Here is an 18268-nt window from a genome sequence, read left to right as displayed (position 1 = left end):
ATGAATTGTTAGTTATACTGATAAACAATAGAATTCTACCTGTATCTGACAATTCAGCACCAACAGTGGCCAATGTTCGGGTACCTTCAAAGGCCACCAGCTCGATTGACGAGCCGACCGATATCGGAGTCTTCTTCTTCTTCTTCTATCGGTCGGCTCGACTCCTGCCATAGATGCACAAAATATCGTACAAAACGAAGTTTCGTATGACATTATTGGTGCGTCTATGACCACCTTAACTTGAGAGATTCCAGTGTGCCCTATATAAAGAATCTTTTCATCTGCTAATTATAGACTCAGGAGCAACTGGCTTCTACCCCAGTATACATACATACTATCTAGTCCTCAGCGTGCAGACTATTTTTTATTTTTGTACATAAAAGAAAAAACTGAAACCAGTCCGTATGGAAGGTTGTGTCCAGGAAATATGCCATTTATTTGATACCACATTTTATGCCATTTTCTAATTTAAATTATTTTATACAGTTTTATAAATAGGCCCCTAAAATGGAATAATCCGGATGACCAGGGACACATATATATATAATAATGGTGTCACAGAACCAATTTTTAAGACCACAAACCCATGGCCTGTGATCCAGACCCACAAGCCAGATTTTTACCTGCCTGGATCTGCTACCCAACCCGACCTGCAACTGCCTTATCCAAAACCCGCTGACCACCTTTAAACAGGAAGCGCAGTTGCTAAAAACTGGAAGTGACATCAGAAATGGACAGAAAAAAAAGTTTTTAAAAATGTTAAAAGGAGTTAAATATTGATAATATAAGATAAGGTAAGAAACAGACGAGACCTGCAATTCTACCTGCATCTACAGATGCAGAACATAAACAGCATAGTTTCCATTTTACTACAAAAACAGAATATCTTTTGATGGCCGTATCTGCCATTTAAGCCTGCGATATATGATTTATTTGTTATTGTTTAAGTCACAATTAACATATTTGTGTGTGTTTTGTCATCAGTTACTGTATCTTCAATGCTATCCTTGCAGTATTTATTTTATCAGTAGGGGGTGTTGCTAATGCCCTCATACACATAACATGTAAAACTCGGGAAGGGTTCAAGTAATGTATAAAGGAGCCATTACACAGCAATATTCAGAATGAAGTCAAGACAATAATGAAAACAGATGCCTGACTAAATGGAAATATGGGCAATTGTCTATTTTGACTGTGCTATTACAAAGAAGTCCATTCCCATAAATAATGCAGCATTGTGTGGTTAGGTCTTTATGTGGTAAGGTTTATGTGTAATTAAAATAAGCGTTTCTTTTAGGGATCTCAATTACTTTCTCTACTACGCTTAACTGGTCTGTGCCTTGAGGAAAGATGGATTGTCATTTAACGAAAAATGTTTAACTCCTGCGACCAAAATGGCATTTCCTAAACACATGAAGCATGTAGAATTGAATAGTGCAATACACTAAAACATGGAGTATGTGCACACTTCAAGCGCTTCATCAGGGGTCTCTGGGAACCCTAAGATGCAACAGAGGAAAAGTGGGCATATGAGCAAAAACAATGTTCCGTATACTGCGTGCTTATACACATTCTTTAAACGCTTTCGTTAATATTTTAGTGCAGTAAACAGAATGTGATCATTTCAATGTACAGTTGCTGCTGGCCAGCTTTAGTAATGGAAAACTGATGCATGTGAGAGGACATTAAATACGACCAAGAGTATCCCCCCATGAATGTCCCCATTCTGAAATCCTGTGTGGGATGGGACCTTTTGGGGCGAAGTGGCTAACGCTAGCGAAAATTCGCCAGCATGACGTCATTTTGCCACTTCGTCAATTTACTAACAGGTGCTGGCGTAAATTTACTAGCGAAGTAGACCTACTCTATCGCTACTTCGCACCCTTACGCCAGGCGAAGTTGCTCTATGGCGAAGGGACATAACTAGGCTAATTCACCAACTTGCAGATTTTACTGAACGTTACCTCTTGCACCAGACTTGCCTTCACCACCTCAGACCAGGTGAAGTGCAATAGAGTAGATAGGACTTGCTTCAAAAAAAGGTTGAAATTTTTTCTACGTCCCAAAAAACGCAGGCGTCTTTTCCTTTTTTAAGGGTGATAGGCTGAAAAAGATCGTAAATTGTTTTGGGGGTACCCTCCTTCCTCCCTACATTTCCTAACATATGGCAACTCAACTATACAGTGGGCACATGTATAGGGCAAAATAACTTATTTTATGAAGCTTTCCCAGGCTTGTGTAGTGTAATGTATTTGCTGCAACATATACGTCCATTGTACCTTAACTTGGCGCCGTATGCAAATTAGGCATCGCTAGCGTAACTTCGCTTTGCTTGACGAATTAACACTAGCGCAACTTGGCTCCCTTACGCCTCCCTGGGCGCAACTTCGGATTTTAGTGAATTTGAGCAGCCCTGTCAAAACTATGCCTGGCGAAGTGCGACGAAGCATTCGCTAGCGAATTTTTTTTCAGTTAGTGAATTTGCCCCTAGGTTTGCCCTTATTGTGTCATGAAGGCACTCCATGCTCACTTCCAGCACTGTGCAACACACCACATATATTTACGGCCTCTATTCTACTCAAGGACCACTACCAGTAGTATCATGATTCCACCAGGGCCTCTACTGATGCCCCAAGATTCCCAGCACTTCCCAAGTTCAAGCACTCTCTTGTTGAAGGAGACCAGACATGAAGGAACAAGAGGGTAGCTGCTATATGGTAGTTACAGCACTAAACAGCAACACCAAACTCTACTACCAAGCTTGCTTTAAATTTGAGATTCATAGTTTTTATTAAGTCATCACTCCTATTTATTGACATAAGTTTCACGTCCATTGTTTAAAGGAACAGACCATCAAATTAAAGTGTATTAAATTAATTAAAATATAATGCACTGTTGACCTGCACTGGTAAAACTGGTTTGTTTGCTTCAGCAACTCTATTATAGGTTATATAAACAAGCCACTGGGTAGTTGTGAGGGCAGCCATTCAAAGCTGAAAAAGGAGAAAAGGCCCAGGTTACTCCGCTTTTAAAAGATAAGTCCTGTAGTGTACAATATGATTCTACATACAGGAAGTTCTGGAGTTACGTACACCCGACATACATACAACTCACACTTACAAACAGAAGATGTTACAGTAATGTACTGTGGTTTGCTTGAATTTTATTAGCCTTTAGATTTAATAAACCACTTGCCCCAATGCCCTCTGGTGTGTAACCCAAGGACTGCTTGTACTCAGGGCCGCCATCTGGGGGGCACAGGGGGTACAAGTGTACAGGGCCCGAGCCTGAAAGGGGGCCCAGCAGTGCTGAACTTTTTGAAGGAGCTGGGGCTCCCTTGACAGCGCCAAAGCCGTGCCGCCCTTACGAAACCCCTATGAGCCAAAATGCAGAAGTGCCAAAAAGCCGAAGTCCCAAAGCGCTGAAAAGACCCAACCAGCGAAAAGACCTGAAGTCACGAAAACAGCCGAAATTTAAGTCCTGAAGCAAGTCACCATAGGAGGCGAAGATGAAGTCCTGAAACCATGAGCTCAATTCTACTGAACACCAATGTGTGTGTGTATTTTTTTTAATCCCTTCACCACCAATGTATTATTTTAATAATAGGCCCCTGCCACCAATGTTTTTTTTAAAAAAATGTTCTCTGGGGCCCCAATTTTTTTTTAACTTGTAAGGGGGGTCCTTGGCACGAATGTTTTTTTTAAAAAACATTGTTTGGGGCCCCAATTTTTTATTTACTTTTAAGGGGGGCCCTGGCACCAATGTTTTTTTAAAAAAACTTTTATGGGGGGCTCTGGTGCCAATGTTTATTCTTGTTAACTTATAGGGGTGCCTTGGTCACCAATTTTTTTTTTTTTTTAACTTGTAGGGGGCCCTGACCACCAAAAAAAAACTTTTATGGGTGCCCTGGCACCACAGTTTTTTTTTAACTTATAAGGGGTCCTGACCATCATTAGCTTTTTATAGCTTGTGTGTGTGTGTGTGGGGGAGTTACTTTTTTTAGCGCTAATGTTTGTGTGTCTTTTAACTGTGGTATGGGCAGGATCTGGGGTGGGGCTTGGGGGAGGGCCCTGAAAGTTTTGTTGTATTGGGCCCCGTGATTTTGAATGGCAGCCCTGCTTGTACTTATCTGCTACCTATTTTGTCTACTTTTGTCTTGTGCTTGAATGGATGCCCCCATGGCTACACAGCAGCTTGTTTATACAGGTGTGGGACCTGTTATCCAGAATGCTCGGGACCTGGAGGTTTCCGGATAATGGATCATTTTGAAATTCAGATCTTTATATCTTAAGAAACATCTATTAGAAAATCATTTAAACATTAAATAAACCCAATAGGCTGCTTTTCCTTCAAATAAGGATTAATTATATCCTGGTTTGTATTAAGTTCAAGGTTCGGTTTCACTATTACAGAGAAAAAGGAAATCATTTTTAAGAATTTTTTTTATTTCGATAAAATGGCATCTGTAGGAGATGGCCTTTCCGTAATTCTGAATTTTCTGGATAAAGGGACCAGCTTTATGCTGAGACTGCTGTAACAATGGTCATTTTTGTGGCTAACAATAATTTTGGAGATAGTGTAATGAAAATTCTTTTTATTTGAATCCCAAGCACTTTCCACTGTAATCCCAAAACCAAATTGAATTAAAATGCACAATCATTGCAGAGTATAAACCGCTAGAAATATGGCAAGTGTTAAACTGCATAAAAAACAAACACATACCTCCCAACTGTCCCTTTTTCAGAGGGACAGTCCCTCTTTTGACAACTCAACCCGCAGTCCCTCATTTGTACTGGAAAGTCCCTCTTTTCTCTGCACTGAACAGCCAGAAAAAGAAACAAAGTTTCTCACTTAATTGGCTTTTAGCAGAGAGCCCAGAACAGCTAACAGGTGCAAATAAGATACTTTGTCACAATTCTGAGACACAAAAACACAGTTTAGATAAGGAGAAATATTTTCAAACTTTCATAACCTGCCAAATTTTGTAAATCAAACATGGTAATTAGGGGTGTGGCCACAGAAAGGGGTGTGGTCAAAAAAATTGCTGCGCTACGTGCGGGAAAAAATTTTTTGTCCCTCTTTTTACTTCCAAAATGTTGGGAGGTATGCAAACACAGCAGCAAATGTACTCAGCCCTGTTCAATACTGATTTGGAAAAAAACAGCCACTGCATGTCCTACATTAAAAGCACTAAATGAACGCTGGTCCTCTCGTGTATCACAGATAATAGTGTATGTGCTGTGCATACCAACATACTATAGAAACAGTTCAGTAGCATCAAATGCCTCTCATCAACACTTCATTAGTCAGACTGTGCACAAGTCGAGTTAGTCTACTATGGAAAACAAGGTTCAGCTAATGCTCTGGGCACGACGTGACAAATTCAGACTAAATGCCCTTTCAATGTTAAAAACATACAATTGATATACAGGTATAGGATCCCTTATCCGGAAACCCGATATCCAGAAAGCTCCGAATTACGGAATGGCTGTCTCCCATAGACTCCATTATATCCAAATAATCCACATTTTTAAAAATCATTTCCTTTTTCTCTGTAATAATAAAACAGTAGCTTGTACTTGATCCCAACTCAGATATGATTAATCCTTATTGGAAGCAAAACCAGCCTATAGGGTTTATTTAATGTTTAAATGAATTTCTAGTAGACTTAAGGCATGAAGACCCAAATTACGGAAAGATCAGTTATCCGGAAAACCCCAGGTCCCGAGCATTCTGGATAACAGGTCCCATACCTGTACAAGTATATTCCAGATGTGTGCAATTAAATAGAGAGAAATGGCCCTACACAACCTGGAGTTAAAGGAAAATATTTTAACTAAAAACTAGGGTTATACTACTTTAGAGCAACTGCACTTGGGTCAATTTAGCACTTATCACTGCATATCATTGATAGATGTCAGAGCTGCTTAAAGGATAAGCAAACCTTAAAAATAAGTTAATATAAAATTCCAAGACATTAAAGGATTCATGTACTATTAATTTTGTTACCATGCTGATCATTTTCCCGCTGATTCTGACAACCAAGTAGTCAAGGAAGTTATCAGGAGAAAGACAGAAGCTGCTCTGATGTTCTTCTGCTTAGGAAAAATTTGAGAAAGGTTTAATTTATTTCCCAAGCAGAAGAACATTCAGCTTCCTTGACTACTTGGTGGTCAGACTGGTCGGAAAATGAGCAGCGGGTGGCGCTGTTGTAACAAAATGTATTCAAATTAACAGTACATGTATCCCTTAATATCTTGGAATTAAAAAAAAAACCAAATAATGAATATACATTGCAAAAGTACTTAGAATAGCACTCTCATCAATTTTATATTAACTTATTTTCAAGGTTTACTTATCCTTTAAGAAAGACATCAGGTGAAAAATAAAACTTAAAATTTTAAAATAAGAAAAAAGGTCATTTCTGGTAAACTATCTGAAATCAACACTGAAAAAAGTGTTGGAAAGTGAACAAACCCTTTGAAAACCAATAAAACAAATGCAATTAAGTGAAATTGACACAATGCATGGCGAAGATCATATCGAACAACTTTTTGCTTGAATAATTGCAGTTATCCACTGCAAAACCCCAAACCACAGAACTTTTTATGTGTGCAATTTTGAACTTGGAACCTTAGTTGATAAAACTGTAAAGTGTAATTGTTGTGTGCATGAAAAGGAATGTCCATTATAAAAGGTATACAATAAGTACAGTATAGCGCAAATATAAAAGAGAATAACAGCCCATTCTTATGGAAAAAAAATAAATAGAAAAGCCATCAAGAAAGACCAGGATAAAAAAAAAGAAGAGAGAAAAAGACAAAATAATAAAGACCTGGGTAGATCAGCTTAAAGGGATACTGTCATGGGAAAAAAAAATTCAAAATGAATCAGTTAATAGTGCTGCTCCAGCAGAATTCTGCACTGAATCCATTTCTCAAAAGAGCAAACAGATTTTTTTATATTCAATTTTGAAATCTGACATGGGGCTAGACATATTGTCAATTTCCCAGCTGCCCCAAGTCATGTGACTTGTGCTCTGATAAACTTCAATCACTCTTTACTGCTGTACTGCAAATTGGAGTGATATCACCTCCTCCCTTTTTCCCCCCAGCAGCCAAACAAAAGAACAATGGGAAGGTAACCAGATAACAGCTCCCTAACACAAGATAACAGCTGCCTGGTAGATCTAAGAACAACACTCAATAGCAAAAACCCATGTCCCACTGAGACACATTCAGTTACATTGAGAAGGAAAAACAGCAGTCTGCGAGAAAGCATTTCTCTCCTAAAGTGCAGGCACAAGTCACATGACCAGGGGCAGCTGGGAAATTGACAAAATGTCTAGCCCTATGTCAGATTTCAAAATTGAATATAAAAAAAATCTGTTTGCCCTTTTGAGAAATGGATTTCAGTGCAGAATTCTGCTGGAGTAGCACTATTAACTGATGCGTTTTGGAAAAAAAAAAAAAAAATTCCCATGACAGTATCCCTTTAACTTATGTTGTGGAAACACAGTCATGTTGAAAGCCTTTTTGACCAATATACAGTAAGGTTTTTTTTTCTTTTAGAAAAGGATAAAACACAAATTAAACATATTCTTTATGTATGCTGTCGACTAAACTTGTAAAAATGCTTCTCCACTGGTGATAATGAACAGATAATGTCAGCTGTGGTAAAACATATGCATCAATTTGTTTCTCCAAAGTCATCTCACAAGGAAACTTCAGAAAAACAAGAGCCTCATATGTTTTATCATTTACTGCCTGCAGTAGAGGAGGTTTTTTGCAGTTGACTAATCTTCGTGAGTATCAGGAATTGTTGTGCAAAATAAAAACAGTTTCCAATATAGTAAGTTAGACAAAAATGTAATGTATAAAGGCTGTCTACAACCCACGAACCTCATTTCTGACAACAATCTGCTGGACCCTCTGCAATCTGGTTTTAAGCTACAACACTCCACTGAAACTGCCTAACCCAACTAACTAATGACCTTTTAACAGCTAAAGCCAAAAACCATTTCTCACTACTAATACTGCTTGATCTCTGCTGCATTTGGATCACCCTCTCATCCTCCAGTCCCTCCATTCGCTTGGCCTGTGTGACACTGCCGTATCCTGGTTCTCTTCTTACCTCACTAATCGTTCCTTCAGTGTCTCCTACAAAGGAGTGGCATCTTCTCCCCTACCTCTTTCTGTTGGGTTTCCTCAAGGATCTGCACTGGGCCCTTTATTATTCTCCCTCTATACTTCTTCCCTCGGCAAACTAATCAACTCTTATGGTTTCCACTACCACCTCTATGCAAACGATACTCAGATCTATCTCTCCTCTCCTGATCTCAACCCAGAACTCCTAACTTGGGTCTCCTCCTGTGTCTGCTATCCCTACTTGGTTGTAGCAACGCTTCCTCAAATTACCTCTAAAACAGAAATGGTTCACGTTCCTCCAACTAACACCCATAACATTCCAGAAGTACATATAGTCAAATACAAGAGTCCTCTGCACTCAACCCATTATCAATATATTTAAGACAGCGACATTTTGTGCATACTGCTACTAAAAAATGCCTTACCCTTTAAACAAAACAGGGATTGTTTGTCCATATATTGCAATATATTTAAGCTGGCCAACTACGTCAAAGTCATCCCATATCTGGCCAGTCCTATGTATAATGAAGCAATAGAATTCTTAATGAATCAAATGAAAATTGAGCATAGGACTGGCCAGATATGGGATGACTTTGACGTAGTTGGCCAGCTTAAATATATTGCAATATATGGACAAACAATCCCTGTTTTGTTTAAAGGGTAAGGCATTTTTTAGTAGCAGTATGCACAAAATGTCGCTGTCTTAAATATATTGATAATGGGTTGAGTGCAGAGGACTCTTGTATTTGACTATATGTATTTTGTGGTCACAGCCTCATTGCACCCCCGCCTAATGGTTTTAAAAAATAGTGGTGAGCACAACTTTCCCTTGTTTGTTATAACATTCCAGAAGTATCCATCATAGCTAACTATTCCTCTATCACCCCATCTCCACAGGCCAGGTGCCTTGGGGTTATCCTAGATTCTGCCCTGTCCTTCACACCTCATACCCAGTCACTTATTAAATCATGTTACTTCCACCTAAGGAACATATCCAAAATTAGATCATTTATCACCCAAGATGCCACCAAAATTCTTATTCACTCTCTCATCATATCACGTCTAGACTACTGTAACTCTCTTTTAATTGGCCTTCCTCACCAGAGACTGTCACCTCTTCAGTCCATAATGAACACTCCCGCCAGGCTTATACACCTCAGCAACCGCTAATCCTCTGCTTTCAAAAGATCTCTTAAATGCATTTATTTAGAGAAGCCTACCCTCACTCTGCTTAACTTCCAAATGCAATACCAAATACTACAGTACAGTACTACATCTCTCACCCACTTCATTCTGATCTTGCCCACTCCCACATCTTGTGTCTTATTCCCTTCTTTAGAGTGTAAGCTCTTTTGCACAGGGCCTTCCTCACGTTTTGTACCGGTATTGGTTGTGATGTATGTAACTTCATATGTTCTATGTATGTAATTCATGTGATTTAGTTGTATAAACACATTTGCTTTACAGTGCTGCGAAATATGCTGCCGCTATATAAATACATGTTAATAATAATGATAAAGCAAAAAGTTGACTATTAGGTTAGACTCCCACATTTTACATTTTTGGCTAATTACGATATTGGAACCATTTTTTATTTTACACAACCTATTTACCCAGCTTTTATTTTTACACTGAACTGTTCCTTTAAGGACTATTATCCACTGTTACTATAGGCACCATCTCTCCCTACTATACCTGCTATCCCACAGTCACACTCCCTTCCCAGAGACTATTATCCCACTGTTACTATAGGCACCATCTCTCCCTACTATACCTGCTATCCCACAGTCACACTCCCTTCCCAGAGACTATTATCCCACTGTTACTATAGGCACCATCTCTCCCTACTATACCTGCTATCCCACAGTCACACTCCCTTCCCAGAGACTATTATCCCACTGTTACTATAGGCACCATCTCTCCCTACTATACCTGCTATCCCACAGTCACACTCCCTTCCCAGAGACTATTATCCCACTGTTACTATAGGCACCATCTCTCCCTACTATACCTGCTATCCCACAGTCACACTCCCTTCCCAGAGACTATTACCCCACTGCTACTATAGGCACCATCTCTCCCTACTATACCTGCTATCCCACAGTCACACTCCCTTCCCAGAGACTATTATCCCACTGTTACTATAGACACCATCTCTCCCTACTATACCTGCTATCCCACAGCCACACTCCCTTCCCAGAGACTATTATCCACTGTTACTATAGGCACCATCTCTCCCTACTATACCTGCTATCCCACAGCCACACTCCCTTCCCAGAGACTATTATCTCACTGTTACTATAGACACCATCTCTCCCTACTATACCTGCTATCCAACAGTCACACTCCCTTCCCAGAGACTATTATCCACTGTTACTATAGACACCATCGCTCCCTACTATACCTGCTATCCCACAGTCACACTCCCTTCCCAGAGACTATTATCCCACTGCTACTATAGGCACCATCTTACAATTTTTGTATGTTATTTAGGCCTTACAAAGGCTAAGACCTGGTTTGTGTGGTGTTAATGAGTACAGAAGCTCAAAGCAGAACTTGATTTAATTTTAGTGCAAAATGCTTCCTGTAAAGAGTGACATTAAGCTTGCCAGACTTCTACCTTTCTGCAATCTTATTCCACAGCCAACTTTAAGAAATGCCTGGACATTCTATAGACAGTACAATATTGGCAGACTTTTGCAAGGTAAATATGAAGAGCTATTAACAGAAGAAAAAAAGAGGAGGGCTTGAGCTCAACTAGATTATTGTTTGGCATGAAGCTCAGCCTGCTTCGGAAATCTGTGCAAGCATGGCAATGTAATCCAACAGATTTGCCCAGAACATCTATGTCTGAACATATGTTGGAGATAAACTAGAAAACACAATGAGACTGGGATCAGTTCAAGACTATGTTCCATAAATGTATATTAAGTTACTGAGCAGCTGGATGATTGCCATTTTAATAACTCTCCCAAAGAATTTTATTATCGGAACAGCTACATGGAAGCTGACTTTATGATGCTGCCTTGGTCCTTTGTATTACCCCCTGAAATCTGCATTTCATAATATAGAGCCAGAAAGGCCCATTGGCTCTACAATTCCAGCACAGTTGTTGCAATGGAATATTCAGCGTTATGTTTCCAGAACATTTATTACAGAGAGGGCTGACATGTTATTACTTTCTAGGATGACAGCTGTTGAATATTCCCCACGTTTTCCTTAAAATGACAATTACAGCACATTTACATTTTGTGCAAACAGTCATAATATCTAATTTAAGATGTTAATTTATAATGTTACTACATGCCTCTGTTTGCGCCATGCTCTTGTGCGCCAGGATTTTGGCTGGTGTATTAAATGACACTTGCTTAAAACTGCAATTGGCTTATTTCAAAATCTGTCTCTTGTTTAGGTGTAATGGACCAGAAAACACATATATGACCACATTTTAATGATTTGAGCCAAGAAGCTAAGCCAAAGAGGAGTCCAGAAGAAAATTGTATCAACATTGTGTGGTTGTGATTAACCAAGTCTCCATGGAATAAGGTTAAGGATCCCTTTATGAAGGAGTCCAGCAATTATACTTTTTATTTCATGATCTTAATGTATTCCGCTTGTATACTTTCTTCCAGTTAGAATTTAAAATGGTAGGTTATTCCGATTTCCATGTACAGACCACACTTTTCCGAGATTGTTTCACTGCCATTATCTAGACTCAACACTGAACAGAGTTATATAAAAAGTATAAAATAGTATAAAAAAATATAAAAAAGTATCAAAGTATAAAAGTATAAAGGTCCAGCCAATGCTAGGGTCCTGGAAATATGGAGTTTGTCAAGTATGTTTCAGGTGGCCCCAAATATTTCTAGTCTGGAGCCCAGTCGTAGAAAAATAAAAAAAAGTGTCCAATGGCCATATTATAGCTAAGATGCTAAATAATATGGACAGCAATAAAAGCCGCCATCTTGTTAGTGAAGCTAAATCCTGCAGTAAAAAGGGTACATAAATATAATGACATTAAGATTGATAGATTAAAGATTAAAAATATTTAAAAAACAATAGGTAAACCCTGTAATAGCTTCTCAAAATAGATGTCAACAGCAATTAAACTTTAAAAATGGTTACCATACAGCGCAACAATAAAGGAGGTAACAGTGTTACAATCATGGAGACCTGCATCCAAGTTCTGCATAGATATACTTACAGCAGAAGTCTCTATACAGAGGCCAAATGGGGGGAAAGTCTCCATTGCCAACAGGTACTACAATATGGCTTCTACAGTTAGCCTATAAAATCAATGGAGGTTTTTGTTTTTTTTTTAAAAGGCGAACTATTATGAAAATGTAAAAAAGTAAGCTTCGTCATACTGAAAAATGAAACTTTCTAAATACAAACAATTAAATATTCTGCATTGTTTTGGAAATAATCAGGTTTGTATTCACTATTCCACTCTCAGCATCTGTTTCTCTTCATTCTGTCTTCATGCAGCAGTTGGGTGTCACATAAATGATCCAATATATTTTTAAGATATATATATATTTTTTTTGGATGGTGTTTAGCAAGTGAGGGAATACAGGGTTATGGAAGAGAGCTCATAGTACAAGTTGATCCAGGGACTAATCTGATTGCCATTTTGGAGTTAGGAAGGACTTTTTCCCCCTCTGAGGCAAATTGGAGAGGCTTCAGATGGGGTTTTTGCTTCCTCTGGATCAATGGTAGATAGGCAGGTTAAAAAAAAAAAAAGTAAAAAGGTTTGAACTTGATGGACGTGTGTCTTTTTTCAACCTAACTTACTACGTTACTATGTTATAGGGGGGCTCCCTTTCCTAGCAGATGAATTAGAGCTCATTCAAATAACCAATTTCAATACAAACTAAATCTAACAAAATAACTGCCTTTTGCACAAATTCTGCATGTAGAGAGACATGATGTCTGGTGATTTTAATACATCTTCAAGGCAAAAGGAGCCCACCTATAAGATATTTTTGGATATTTTTTCAGTATAATGAAGCTTATATTACATTTTCATTTTCACGATAGTTCCCCTGTAAACATATGTGATATAAATGAGATTGTTTGGAGACCCCCCCCACCCCACGCACACACACACCCATTTTATCTTGGGAACAGCAGGTATGTTCATTGTAAAAACCAATACAAATTTAAGTTTACAAAGGTTAAAAAATTAAGCATAAATAAATACAGGTATGGAATCCATTACCCGGAAACCTGCTATCCAGAAAGCTCCAAATTACGGGAAGGACATCTCCCACAGACTACATTTTAATTAAATAATTACCATTTTTAAAAACTATTTAATTTTTCTCCATGATATTAAAACAGTGCCTTGTACTGGATTTTAACTAATATATAATTAGTCCTTATTGGAGACAAAATCTTATTGGGTTTAATGTTTAAATTCTTTTATTAGTACACACATAGAGATTCAAATTATGGAAAGATCCCTTATAAGGAAATCCCCACTCTGGATAACAGGTCCTATACTTTATTATATTATAAAATTCTGCTGATCAATACCAAAATCACTCCATATGCTTCAATACGAGTAGCTGGCTGCATTTCCATAAGGAAGCCTCAACTTAAGGTCGGAACTGCTGGGTTTCCATCATTCATGTTTCTAATTTAGTTTTTCTGCTCATTATTCCACACTTAAAGTCTTCAGTCTTGGTTAACAGATGGCTCTTTCAAGTTCTGTTATCATTCCAGAATGGGTGTACTTGATACAGGAAGCTTACTGAAAAGAATACATCCCAATATTGTGCACATCTTTATGTGCTAGCAAACAATCTGGAAAGCACGCTTGCTTTGGAAATGTTCTATCACTATGACATAAATCATTACGGCGGCATTACTGTAATAAGCACATTTGGCTTTTCGCATAATGCCTTTCATGCTGTCGGAAAGTTGAAATAGAGCAATACCAAAGGTTTTCCCCGATGTCATTTTTATCAGCTAAAAGCTAATTAATTCAGTCACTCCAACCATAAAATAAACACTTGTGCCTTACAGGCTTCTGACCTGTTATTTTAACTGAAATATTGCTACAAAAAGTAGAATAATGCAGAGTTGAACATCATCGGGAATTTCATTACGCAAATCCATTAGTATCTGGATTTTGGCTTTCTGGGGGAAGGTCAGAAATAACCAAAGTTGACTTCAAATTTACAGAATGCTATTTGTGATGTAGGAGTTATTTTGTTTAATATTATGCCCAGAAAATTTGTATAGAATCCATTGCACGCACTATGTGGCGAAATGTTTTGACCATGCCCATGTTGTGGCCACACCCCCTAATTACCATGTTTATTTTACAAAATTTAGCAGGTTAAGTTTGAACAAATTTCTGTAGTTTTTATCAGTCATATTTTTCTGGCTGTTCAGTGCAGGGCATTTCAGAAACAACCCGGGATTGCAGGTTGAGCTGTCAAAAGTGTGTGTGTGTGTGATGTGTGTGTATATACAATAATCTCAAACATTTAATGTCAATATTGCAAGCCACAGACCTTTTTCTCAATGAAAACTCCATCTCTGTGCCTCTCTGCCCATCAATATTCATATAAAATCCTGTTTCTGTTCTCAAAACTGCACCTCAGAGATGCATAAATTAAAGATACAAGGTCCCTTTTGCTTAGGTGCACTTGAATGCTTAATACTGCTTTATAATATTTTCCCTTTTCAGGGGACCAGAAAAAAATTATGTAGAATCCAGGAAAATGTAAAATCAGGGAAATGTATTATGCATAATATGTAGGCGGGACCACAAAAGAACAAAATAAGGGAAAACTTAAAATCAGGGGATGTAAAATGGGGGTTCTAACTTACTTTGCAAGTGTTCCCAAGCTTCTATAAAGGTTTTCAATTCCTTGCTGAATTTGCTGAATTTGTCTTGCCCTTTTCAATAATTCTTATCAACCCTGCTAATCTGAGTAAAATGTGATAGTTCTATAACAATAACCTGGCTTTAAGGGGACTTTGGCTGACACCAATCCTTTTTCTTCAGCTGGTTACACTATGGGAATGTTGTAGTCTCCACAACTGATATATCAAATGTATTCATAGGCTGCCAGCATGGCAAAACAAACGCAAATGATGCCAAAATGTCACACAAACACACACAGGTTGCTGGAGTGACACAGAAAAAACACACACTGGACCCACTGGCATCTCATTCAATCACACAGACAGACAGAGTGTTTCACAAACACATGAATGCCAATCAGCTTTGCAAAGAAAAGAAATTATGTAAAATAAATACAGATGCCACTAGAAAAAGCCTATTGGTTATGAGAAATCAGCCAAAGGTACTGGCATGTAAAGCATAATAAAACAATACAGTCTGATGTACGGCCAACCAGAAGGATTGCATTGTGCCTGTCTCAGCTGCCTAGTTCCATATATACTTCAATATTGGTAAAAATCATGTTTACGAAGTGTTTCATTTCTATTAAGAAAAAAAGCTAGAAAGTGATAGAAAGTGGAGGAGGAAAAGGGGAATCAATTGAAGTGTAAGGATGTTGTGCCTCATCTAAATCACAAACAAGTAATACAAAGTGAACCAAGCCAGCAAGCATATTATCCTATATTACATTTATAGATGCCTGTTAAAGGTTCAGTAGCCTTTTGCCTCTTGATGTGTATGAAGAGGCCCTCCAAACTCCAGAAAAACGTAAAGGGGTGGTTAGAATGGCCAATTCTAGGCAACTTTGCAATTGATTTTTATTATTTATTTTTTTATAGTGTTTGAATGATTTGCCTTTTTCTTCTGACTCCACAGCTTTAAAATGGGCGTATCTGACCCCTTATAAAAAAAACAAATGCTCTGTAAGGCTACAAATGTATTGTTATTGCTACTTTCTTATTACTTATCTTTCTATTCAGGCCTCTCCCACAGTGTCGGACTGGGATGCCAGGGGCCCACCAGAAAACCTTAGACAATGGGCCACTTTCCAAACTATTATTTCTCCTCTCCTCTTTATTCTCCTAGTCTTTTATATCTACTTACTATACTCTATTCTTCCATTATTAAGTCTAAGAAATAGGGAATGACCATGAAATAGGCCACATGGTTAGAAGCAAGAGGCCCACTGACACCTGGGCCCACCGGGAGTTTTTCTGGTATCCCTGTGGGCCAGTCCCACACTGCTCTCCTATTCATATTTCATTCTCTTATTCAAATCAATGCATTGTTGCTTAAAATGCTTGAGAGCTGCTGAATAAAAAGCTAAATAAATAAAAACCTTATATAACAAAAAATCAAAATGAATTGCAAATCGTCTTAGAATATCACTCTAAAGGGGAATTATCGAAAATGAAAATTTTATATAAGCTTCAGCATACTGAAATAAGAAACTTTCTAAATACAATCAATTAAATATTCTGTACTGTTTCTGAAACAATCAAGTTTATCTTCACTATTCATCTCTCAGCATCTGTTTCTATTCATTATCGCTTTATGCAGCAGTTGGGTGTCAGACATGTCATTGACAGTTAGATGCAATATATCTTAAAGGGGGGGCTCCTTTTGCCTAGAAAATATATTAGAGCTCACTCTATTAAAATCACCAGAAATCCTGTTTCTCTACATGCAGGTTTTGTGCAAAATGGCAGTTATTTTGTTACATTTCTGATCCACGCTGGCTGTAAAAGCCATTTACTGTCCATCTTGCTTGCTGGCCACAACTTTCCTTATTGCATAATGATAACTTATGAAAGCAAATCTAAGCAAAATGTTCCAAAATATAATGAAGGGCCTTCCCAGAAGAGAAGTAGCTGTTACAAAATTAAAGGTGGACCCATATCATCAAGGTCGGACTGGAGCATTGGGGGCCAGTCGATCAGGGAGCGAGTCTGGGCTGGCGGGAGCCCACTGAGTTTTTTCCCCAGTGTCCCGTCTGCCCAGTCTGACTCTGAATATCATTATATTATTATCATTATATTATAGATGCACCAAATCCAGTATTTGGTTCAGGATCTGGCCAAGATTCCTTTTTCAACAAGATTCGAATTTGGCCAAATCCAGGCGCCTGGCTGAACTGAATCCGAAAAGTCACATCACTTTTCAGACAAAGACGTCAAACATTTTTTTAAAACTGCGCGGTACACACAAGGTTCTTTTTCCCACTGTTCTTCCTAATTTACATATGCAAAATAGGGTTCAGATTCGGTTCAGTATTCAGCCAAACCCTAAAATGGTGGATTCATATTAATATGAATAATACCACCCCTGGGTTTGAGAATGAGATGTTGGATAGGCCAGTGTCCAGATATTTATGGACATAGTGTATTAGGGATGAACAGAATCCAGCACTTTTTGCAAGATCCCCATTTGGCAAGTGTTTAACCATGCTTTTGCGATATTAAAGCTCTACACTGCTGAATTTCACTGTCAATAGGTTTCATTTGACAAGCCTTATCAAAATTTGAAGGAGTTCTCTAAATACTGTAAAATATTAAGGTGGAAAAAAAATATAAAGTTTCTTCTTATACTTACAAAGTCAAAATCCCCATCAGGTGGAACCTTCCAGTTGTCAGGAAACACATTTTTAGATATGTGGTACTGTTCGTGCAGATTCTGGTTGCAGTTATCGTGAGGTTTGTTTTTCGAGTCTTGTTTATCAAAATAATCCATAAAAGATGGCCGTGGTCCTTGGGGGGAAGTTGCATTTCCTAAACAAAACAAGAAGTATTATTGTATATTATTTGGGAAAACATTCAAACCTACAGAGCACGTCTAGGATTCAGTGAAGGCAAAGTGAACTCCACGCCATAGACATTCAAATGTTATTCCTTGTACAATGAACGTTCACATGGCAATCATTAAAAAAAAAAGAACTAACCATTTAGATTTAAATTGTAGCATTAAAGCAGGAGAAATAAATCCGCTGATGTTCTGGCCATTAATGGACAGACAGCAATTGTATGAAGTTATGTCCTTAAAATAGTAGTGACACTCACGAATAAGTATCATCAGATAATCAGCATGCAAAGATACTATTGTTACCAGACAAAACTATTCTAACCTGTTTGATCGACTAAACGACTGATCATCAAGGTACAAAATTTTGAGGATTATTCCAAAGGCACTCTGAAAATCTAACAAA

The 18268-nt window shown here is 38.1% G+C and overlaps 1 protein-coding gene across 1 annotated transcript in view; it reads right to left on the bottom strand.

The window, feature by feature from the left end:
• Positions 1-18268, bottom strand: part of stk3.S (serine/threonine kinase 3 S homeolog) — a 141799-nt gene that overhangs the window by 15816 nt on the left and 107715 nt on the right. The window contains 1 exon segment of the mRNA NM_001091664.1: positions 17659-17834. Within this exon segment, the coding sequence (NP_001085133.1) occupies positions 17659-17834 (176 nt within the window).

This window comes from Xenopus laevis, chromosome 6S (assembly GCF_017654675.1).
Source record: "Xenopus laevis strain J_2021 chromosome 6S, Xenopus_laevis_v10.1, whole genome shotgun sequence".
NCBI lineage: Eukaryota > Metazoa > Chordata > Amphibia > Anura > Pipidae > Xenopus > Xenopus laevis.
Note: the sequence above shows the minus strand (reverse complement) of the source record. Positions and strands in the feature narration are given on the sequence as shown.